Source organism: Microplitis mediator, chromosome 7 (assembly GCF_029852145.1).
Source record: "Microplitis mediator isolate UGA2020A chromosome 7, iyMicMedi2.1, whole genome shotgun sequence".
NCBI classification, from domain to species: Eukaryota; Metazoa; Arthropoda; class Insecta; order Hymenoptera; family Braconidae; genus Microplitis; species Microplitis mediator.
This window is the reverse complement of record NC_079975.1, coordinates 2,955,476-2,965,607: the sequence shown is the minus strand read 5'-3', so window position 1 is coordinate 2,965,607 and position 10,132 is coordinate 2,955,476. Positions and strand designations below refer to the sequence as shown.

Sequence of the window (10,132 nt, the reverse complement as noted above, 5' to 3'; positions counted from 1 at the left end):
AGAAATTTGTAGGGTGAGAAAATTAATGACAGCTGATTGACAGATTGGATTCTGGTGAATTTTTAATTGTTACTGATATAAATAATATGATAATTAACATTTTTGAAATCCGGAAATTCAAAATAAATATCGCGCGTAATGAGTGTGAATGTAGCAGACAGACAAATTTTAAATTACAAATAAATAGAGGAAATAATTTAAAAAATAATATTTAAAAAAAATTCACTTATTAATTTCAAAATTTTTAAAATGCGCATTTTTTTTTAATTTAATTTTATTAATTATCTACTTATTAAGCTGCAATATTCACGCTCATGAGTTTGATTCCAAAGGCGGGAAAATTTAAATGTCGGAGATTCATAACATGAGAAAATTATTGACAGCTGATTGACAGATTGGATCCCGGTGAATTTTTATTATAATTTTTAATTGGTTCTGACATAAATAATATAAAAATAATGTTTTGGAAAACTGGAATTTTAAAAAAATACCGCGCGTTTTATAAACCATGGAAAGTAATTGAAAAAAAATTAATTCATAATGACAGATTTATTTATGGAAATGAGGTTATTGTTGGTAAAAAAAATAATTTGCCAATTGTTGCATTAGAATCAACAATAATAACCCACGGGATGCCTTATCCAGATAATTTTATAACCGCGATAAATATTGAAGCCATTATAAAAAAACAGGTGACTAATTATTTATTTATTTGTTTATTGATAATTAAAATTAACGTGAATACAAGATAAAAATTACATAAATCATTAATCATAAAGTTTAGTTTCTTTACTAGGATTTACTGGAGTTCTTCATATACTTGAACGAGACCCAATAAAGAGACAAAACTTTTTGATTAATGATGTAGCAGAACATGTAATTTAAATTCTGTATCCTCGGAAGTTTTAGTGGATTATTATTATTGTAACAGAGCCTTTATAAAATATGTAAGGGGTGACGTAAATAGTCTATTGTAAATTATAGAATGTAGTACCGGCAACGATCGGAATAATTGATGGGAAAATCCACGTGGGAATGAATGAAGAGCAGATCCATAATCTAGCAAAGTCAAATGCCGTAAAATGTTCAGCGAGAGATATTTGTTCGATAGTCTCTGGTGGATTCAATGGTGGAACGACAGTAGGAGCTACTGTTACACTGGCCAACTTGGCAGGAATAGCTGTGATGGCAACTGGTGGTATCGGAGGTGTTCATAGGAACGCTGAAAGTACTTTCGATATCAGCTCTGATCTGATTGTTCTCAGCCAAACTCCTGTTTCAGTTGTCTGTGCTGGTGTCAAAGCTATTTTAGACATTCCTAAGACTTTAGAATTCTTGGTAATCATACACATGTTGCCTTTAATTACATAATAAATATTTTTAAAAGTATATTGTGTGACAAGGGATGAAACCAAACGACTTCAGACCAGGGTGAAGTTGACTGACATCACCCGCAGTCTGAAATCGTGTTTCGTACTGAGTCACGCACTAGATTTTTCATGATTACCGGCATTGGAACAAAGTTTCAGTGTCAGCAGCCAGTCAGAAACAAGTTAATTGGAGACCAATCGTGTGTCATTAATGGTCTGAAATTACTACTAAACAAATGACAAGTATCAGAGTTCCCAGAGACGGAACAAGTTTGTTTCTGTCCGCTGACTGAAGGCATTCTTTTGACTGGCTGTAGAGACACTGAAGCTTTAAGTTCTGCTGGTATCATGAAAAATGTCATTACATATGATCAATTCAAATAGGAAACACATGGAGTACCAGTGATATCAATAGGGACTAGAATGTTCCCGGCATTTTACAGCAGAACAACTGTCGACAATATTAAATCACCGGTGACAGTACCAGGTGCTCGTGAAGCCGCGCAACTTATAAATGTCCAGAGAAATATGAAACTTAACTCAGGTTCGATATTCGCTGTTCCAATTCCTGAAAATGCGGCTCTCGATCCTTCGGAGATTGAAAAGTTTATTGAAATAGCGCTGAAAGAGGCAGATCTTAATAAAATAACTGGAAAAAATGTGACTCCATATCTTCTCAAGAGAGTCACGAAACTCACCGCCGGAAGGTCATTGCTATCAAGTACGTGATTTAATTTTTATATTCAAAAGAAATAATAATAATAACAATAATTTTTTTTATCAGATAAAATACTTATCGAAAACAATGCAAAAGTCGCCGCAGACATCGCCACCGAACTTTCAAATTTATCCTCGTCTCAATCCAGTCCCACTACTGGTTCACCAGCACCATCAGCAGCTGTCAATCAAAAGGATCAAGTGGTTGTTGTCGGAGGGGCTGTTTTAGATACTATTTTACAAGTGGATGAGCCGGTTATAAAAGTAAGTAAATACAAATAATTTATACTAAATAACGAATTATTTATTTATTATTATTATATATATATTATTCATATAATCGAGATTAATGTTAATCGACTTACACGCATACGTTAGTTTTTACATGACTAGCATCATCATCATTATAATAAGTACAGTATTGGAGCAATTATTTTTTTTTTTTAAATCTTACAGTGCAAAAAATTTACGGAGTGAACGCGAATTAAATTCGGAGTTAATGTCAAGCAGATGACTGATTATTTATTTAATTCCCTCGGAGTAAATGCGGATTTAAAAAAAATCCAGATCACTCGGAAATCACTCCGCTGATAAACAAAACTCCTCATTTACTCCGTATGCGGAGAGATTTTTTTTAAACTCCAGAACTCGGACTCCGAACTCACTCCGAATTTTTTACAGTGTACTCACAACACTCAGTATCATACGCGCAATGAGTGTGATGTTTAAACCGCGCACTTAATAAATTCATACATATAAATATATATACTGATATTTATATATATGTATATATATAAAAGCAAAGCAAGGATATAAGAAAGCAGTCTTGATAATTTCTCTATTATTGATGGTTGACGTTTTCCACACTCATATATTTATACATTCGTCTCTACATACTTACATACATCCAAATATATACTAATTATATAAGCTTATTTTAAGATTTACACAATTTTTGTTTTACGATCATACACAAGTACATATATGCAATAATACATATATATATTATCATTTTTATTGATCTTGTTATTACATTTCTACTTTAAATAGACCGCATTCTGTAAAACTATCATAACATTAATATATATTTTTTAAATATCATATATTTATAAAGCAGGCACTATATTCAAAGCTCCCATCTCATGTTTTATTAAGTATTCATCTTACTCGTTACATATTAAGTGTTTCTTTTTATTATTTTGGGTGCGCAAAGTAGCCAAGTACTCTCTGTTTACGAATGACGGCAGGGATTAAAGCTTCCATGGAATGGTTTCATCTAAACAACTATTTTTAAACAGCTTCATACTTTTCTTTTACAATGAGATGTTCTATACATATCGCGATAAATTTTAAAAAACTAAATTTCAAATAATAGCCAACAATAAAACGCAGCTTTGTCGCAAAACTTTTGCGCGCGCAATTATTGTTTTTTATTTTTCATTTTTCATTTTCATTTATATTTTTTTTACGTAGAAGAATATGAATTACAAACATATCTACATTTTACTGTACTTAAATTTCTTTTTTTTTAAATTTTCTTCTTCTTTTTTAAATTTTTTTTATACAATTTTGGTTTAGTATGAGCCTTGTTCAGCAATTATTTACATAAACAAATTTATTTATATAAGGAACTCTCTTCTCTCACACTTGCTTAAATTAACTAAAGCTCAGTACGCACATGTCTAAAATTAGTTTCGTAAGCATCATCAATTATATAATTATTTTTTTTTTAATCAACTTTTATTTGCGCAATTATAATTTAATTTCTTATAGTTAATATATATTATTAATTTTGGTCGTTCTCAATAATAAAGACAATGAGGTGACATAACTTTTACGTGATTTTTAACTTAACTTTTTCAAACTTTTATATTTCCGACTACTATACGCGACACTGGAGACATGTGTACGTTTCCGCGCGCGGTTTTTTTGGAAGCCGCGACTTGGCAGTAATATCTTTTAGTAATGACTTTCTACTATTCACTTTATTCACCTCATAATCACTATACACTAGTATTATCATCTTAAATATTTATATATATATAATTAAGAAAAAATAAATAAATATATAAGTAAACAAAAATTTATAATCACTACCCTGCAATATTTTTAATAATCGATAGAATCGAATCCGTCGCAAAAATTCTCAGTCTTTATATCATTTATTTTACACTCACTTACAAAAAAAAATAAATAAAATAATAAAAAAAAATGATTAATTATATGTATTATTAATTATCATTAATTAATTAATTATTTATGTTAATCTATTTGTGAAAGCTCGAAGCAAGCTCGACAGGTCTATTAGTTCTGTAAAAAAAACGATTAAAAATTTCCCGGCACCATCTCCATAGTCAAGTTCGTTTGTTTTGACTGATGATTTTTACACCGGGATTACTGGCGATTTGGGGACTCGAGGCATCACCATTTGATATCAGATACCGCCGGTTGAATTCCCGCATTTCGTAATTATTGTTACCATTGTTTTTGTTTTTGCTGTTGTCACGCATGCTGGTGATCAGCGGATGATGACAATTGCTGCGTTGGGTCACCGGGGGTGTAGGGGTTGATGATTCCTCGAGTATCAGAGCGCAGTGACTGTTGGTATCGCTGTCGGCACCGGTGTCTTGCTGCTGCTGGATGTTGCTTGTGTACAAAAATGAGTGTTTATTACTAGTCGGGTAGTCCTGGTGATGATAATTAACTAGCTGTTGAGCTGGTGGCAGTTGAGGTATATTGTTGTTACCTGTTTATCATACAAAACACATACACATCCTTAACTTATATCATTTTTATATAATTGTGCATGATGTGCATGAGTGATGTGGTAATTTATTTATTTTAAAAACAATAATAATAATAATATTAAATAATAATAATAATAATAAGTTAGATACCATGCAAGCCTTAGTGCGCACTATAGGATTTGCTACTGAGTGAATAAATATTTTTTTGCTTGTAGGAAAGCAATGAAGTGAAAGATGGCAGTGATTAATTCCTACCGAAATTAAATGGTGATTTGCTATTATTATTAATGACAGCATCAGCGGTACAAAAAGAGGATACGACAATTGGTAATGTTGTGCGTCTGGATCCACCCATACTACCGGCACCACCACCATAGTACATGTTACTATTGTCCATTGAATAATCACCCATACCTGTGATTGATGCCATTGCCGCAGCATTGTCACCAGCACCGCAACTACCAGCGGATGATCCCCTTTGATCAGAGCCAGTCATCATCATCATTGTCGTAGTATTGGTCGCGGTTGCTGCTGTCAAAGCTGTAATTGTTGTCGTAGCGGCTGTTGTCGCTGCGGTATTTGCCGGTGGTGCGTGAATTGGCTGACATAGTGATTGAATGTACGCTGATGTTGCAGGCGGCGGTGGTTCTCTGAGCAACTTTATTTTCTGTATCATCTCCCTTATCTCGTATCTGAGAATTCCAAGGAAACACAATTTCGCAAATGCCATTACGCAGTAGCCGAGGACAAATAAAAAATCTGCTGTTTTTTTCAACCAATTCATCAAATATTCTTCGCAGCCATTAGCGAACGGTTGTTGACATCCACCACCACCTTCGTCTCCTACATTGTTGTCATTATCGTCATTATTGCTGCCAATTCCAACGATATTAATGTTTGTATCATTGATGTTGTATATTATATTTCCTTGATTGGTTTTACTGTCAAAAACAGTCGTCGCGGTGATAGTGTCCTTGATAATTGTTTCCACAACTGGACAACACGTGTCTGGATAACTGAACTGCCCATCAAAATCATTCGGTCCAACGATACCGCAACAAGAAAAATCCCTCTGTAATTGATCCCACTGATCGCTGAACCGTAAATCTCTCCCGTACTCTAATTGTAATCTCAATCTCAAACTAGGTCGTAACTCAGCTCGTATTCTCTCGAAACGAAATATCCAAGCCACCCCTATAATGGTATCACCGAACAGCAGCGCAAGTAGGAGTACCCAATAGGCATTGAGGAGCCGTGCACTGAGACGTCTTGCGGCAATGCAACCGAGTAATTGTACGAGTCCCAATTGTGTGGCAAGCGCGAGATAAGCGTACAATGCCGTTGGATCCAGTGCCCGCGGTACCCCGGGTATTAAATAGCGACGTGGATCGCCGGTGAATACCAGAGTACGAGCAACCGCTGCTGCCAAACCGAGAGCACTTCCAAGAAGAACTATATTACAAGCGTATATCCATAATCGATAATATCGCATCGCGACACCTTGACCAGGAGGACAAAAACGTCCTTGTGAGGCCGACGAGGACGTCGTCGTACCCGCACCCGCAGCAGATGCTGCTGATGCTGCGGAGGATGTCCCTGTTATTGTTGTGCCTGCGGTTGTCGTCGACGCGGTTGTTAAACTGTTTGTTATAATTGTCTCTTGATGTCTTTTGTTTTGAAATTTATCTCGTGCCAATAATTGTTGGTCGTCTTCAGTGTCTTCGTCGTTATAAGTGTTGTTATTATTATTATTACTACTATTATTTTTGTTATTATTATTAGTAATTACAGTTTTATTGTGATAGCAAACGTTTGTACGTCGTAATTTATCTTTATCACTGTATATATTATTATTATAACTATTATTAGAGTAATGCGAATTATCAATTGGTTTAATTATATCAATTGGATTAAACTCGTTGTCACAGCAAATTTGCTGCAGCAGTAACTGCTGATTATTATTATTATTATTTTTAATAGTATTATCGTTAATATTATTATTATTATCTTGTTTTTCAAAATAATCGCACAAATAATTAGTCTTATTTTCCAAAGAGTATGTCGACTGTGGGGCGGTAAGACGTTGCAGCAGCATCACCATCATACTCTATCAAATTTCTCAAGTAATCTCTTAACTCTATCGCTTTTATTACTAATAATAATAATAATAATAAGTTATTATTATTATTATTATTAATATTATTATTTATTTGGCGGATTTTCGAGCTCTAAGACTGGACCGTTGTCTTATCACATGAGCTGTATGTTGATCAAGTAATGCCCTGTAATCCAAAAATATTAAATTATAAAGTTAAATTATTTGAATTTCCAGCCATTTTCAGACAATCCCCTTCCCTTTCCCCCCACTGTTTATAAAATTTCAAAAAAAATTACTTACAATTGATATCAATTAGGAGTTGAATAAAATTTTGAAAATAAATTTCAGTCAAATTTTCATGTCAATTTTATAATTTGAATTTTCAAATTTTTTAGGATAAAATTTATTTTCCAAATTTCGTTTAACTCCCAATTGATGCCAATTGTAAGTAATTTTTTTTGAATTAACATAAAATTTTGATACGCTTACGACAATTGAGTCATTGAAAATTTTGAAAAAGTGGGTAGCACTGTCTGAGAATGGACTTAAAAATAATATATATATTAAACTGTACCCTGATTTGCTAACAAATGTCTTGGTCTCACGCGCGAAGGCGACGACGATATTCATTTGAATAAAAATAAAAAATCTATAGTTAATCAAATGTCACCGGCTGTGTATTATACCCAGTAATATCTGTATTATATACATATAACTTTGATTGTATTGTGTATTATCATCGATCCAATTGCTGTTACATTTCCTAAAGCACACAATGGCACTATATCGTGCGCGCGGTATATTAATGTCGCTACTCTTGCCAAGATATTAAATATAATTTACACTATCACGTGTTTATGTTCTTTATAGAGGCAATATTTGTACGTGTAAAATTACAACACATGCATCCTTACTAAATACATTACATTTATGTCATTGAATTAATCAAATAAACGGGAGTACCAAATAAAAATTTTATGCGCGGCAGTAATTTTTTAAAAATTTACTTATATGAGTATTGGGTATTTAAGTGTATAAATGCATGCGTGACTAATTGATAGTCGGCCAGATTCCGATAATTAATGAATTTTAAAATAACAAATTTTATAATTATTATATCGTTATGCAATATACCCTTTGACCTCTATTTGCTTGCCTAGAACTCCCGCCGAGTTTGCAACCCTAAAATCTATATATATGTTCCTGTATATATGTATAATAAATGTATATATAGATACATGTATATTAAAGAAAGCCCTTTACGTCTCTCCTCTTTGTATTATAGCCTCCGTCCCGCAATCACCCACTTTTTTTACCCTCGTAAACATGATTTTATCTTACGACCAAAAAAAAAAGTAATATAAATTTCAATCACCTCTTCTCCTATTTCTCCACCCATATTTTAACCGCGCGATAAACATCAATCGATTAAACCAACTCACATGTAATATATATAAGCTCTAAAGTTAAACACTATGCTTATTAAAATAAAAGCTTTAATATATTTCGTTATCTCTAATTATAAAATTTCAATTACAAAATCTAAATCATGATTATTTTTTTAAATTTCATTCTACTATTTTTTTTTACTGCATTAATTGGCGGGTTTATTCAAGTCAGCGGAGGTAAAAGTCGCGTAATTACATTTTATTAATTATAATTGTAATTATAATTTTAATTATGTAAAGTATGATAATTGAGAGATGTATGATACTAACCATATAACTGAGATGTCAAAAAACCTTTGGATAGATAATATCTCTGTTGTCTAATGAATGTATCAGGACGACTGCCACCGCCGCCACCCCCGTCACCATCACCATCCTCGCTGTCACCACCACTTAATATTATTACACTGTTACGACAAAAGTTACAACAACTACCACTGTCACAAAATAATAGTTTTATAAAGTGTATTACCGAGTAATCATTTCCCGTTGATGGGTGCAAGTCTGTTCTCCAGTTCCAGATCATTTATCTTGATACATTAATTCCTTAAATAACTTTCCTATACTTTGTTATATTTATTTATTTTTTTTACGTAACACCTGATGAACAAAAAATTTATCAGGTACTGTATATATTTATAAATGATCGATAATCACCGGTAGATTGGGTAATTACAAGTCCAAGCTGATGCTCCAATAAATAAACTCCAGGATTTCGAAAGTAAAATAGTTAATTTATCAGAGGATAATTTTTTATTATTTTTAAATAAATCGAAGCTCTTAACTTGACACATTATGGATATTCATTTATTTATTTAATTATTAATCAGTTTTCCTTTGCGTGTTTAAAACTTTTTTACATGAATTTTTAACGGCGATCTACAGAGTTCTGTAGATTGAAATAAAAATAAAATGACATCACTGGCAACTCTATGTATTATATCAATAATTTTTTATCGTATTGCACGTATGTGTGTTCGTGTATGTGTTTTATTAGAACAATGTCTAATAGCACACACTGAACTCGGAAAGGCCAATCTCGGGCACGAAGATGGCGCGGGTCTTTACGAATTGTCACACAAACACCCACACAGCACACACTCACACACACACTCGGAACACTAATCAATTTACGTATTGTTAAATTATTTAAACATATTTACAATAATAATACCGCCCACTCAAAGTATCCGTCAATCGAAGTCGAAATTTCAGTTCAAATCAACACCCGACACTCGTCAGTTTCTGATGCTTTTTGCGCAGACAGTTTTTACCCCAATTATTTTATAGGAAAATCCTCTTCGGAGCTTATGTGGAAAGCTCATTTGTCGTGGTGGTCATCATCGTGACCATTCCCTGGCTGCTGTGTCGACCGCTACACAGTAGCGCCTTCAAATGTACTTGCAACTGCTCTGTGCTTTTATTTAACATGAGCACTGAGCTTACAATATTGAGAGCTTGCGCACAATATCCATCTCTATCTATATCTATCCTGTAATTATTTTTTTAACAAACGTTTTTTTTATTTCAAGATGAATAAACAATTTATTGAATGAATAAAAATAATATTAGTTTGTTTTTTTAAATAAAATTTACGGCAACAATAAAACCGCGGAATTATTCAAACGGCGGAATTTTATTATTGAATTTATTAATTGAATCGCGTGTACAATAAATACTCTAGATGTAAGTACGAGTAAAAGTAACAGTGGATTTGCATAGTTATTGTTATAATAACTGGCAAGTTTAAAT

At 32.9% G+C, this 10,132-nt stretch overlaps 2 protein-coding genes across 7 annotated transcripts in view; one reads left to right on the top strand and one right to left on the bottom strand.

Moving 5' to 3' along the window:
* Positions 1-342: 342 nt before the first annotated feature.
* LOC130672097 (uncharacterized) overlaps positions 343-10,132 on the top strand; it is a 99,827-nt gene continuing 90,037 nt past the window's right edge. For all 4 annotated transcript variants that reach the window (XR_008990623.1, XR_008990622.1, XR_008990624.1 and 1 more), the window contains exons 1-4: positions 343-692; positions 985-1,338; positions 1,755-2,091; positions 2,155-2,351. Coding sequence is in view for 1 of the 4 variants with exons in the window: in XM_057476389.1 (XP_057332372.1) it covers positions 459-692; positions 985-1,338; positions 1,755-2,091; positions 2,155-2,351 (1,122 nt within the window). In the remaining 3 variants the exon portion in view is untranslated. The remainder of the gene's footprint in view (positions 693-984; positions 1,339-1,754; positions 2,092-2,154; positions 2,352-10,132) is intronic.
* LOC130672094 (uncharacterized) lies at positions 2,393-9,824 on the bottom strand. Of its 3 annotated transcripts, XM_057476382.1 has the most exons (4): positions 8,853-9,824; positions 8,651-8,760; positions 5,090-7,116; positions 2,393-4,833 (listed from the first exon to the last, which is right to left on the bottom strand). In XM_057476382.1, exons 3-4 carry the CDS (start codon positions 6,936-6,938, stop codon positions 4,442-4,444), a joined length of 2,241 nt encoding a protein of 746 aa, XP_057332365.1. In that variant the 5' UTR covers positions 6,939-7,116; positions 8,651-8,760; positions 8,853-9,824; the 3' UTR covers positions 2,393-4,441. The 3 variants fall into 3 exon arrangements, with proteins under 3 accessions (XP_057332365.1, XP_057332366.1, XP_057332367.1); XM_057476383.1 differs by lacking the exons at positions 8,651-8,760; positions 8,853-9,824 and adding an exon at positions 7,507-8,159; XM_057476384.1 differs by having other exon boundaries at positions 2,394-4,833; positions 5,249-7,116; positions 8,651-9,819.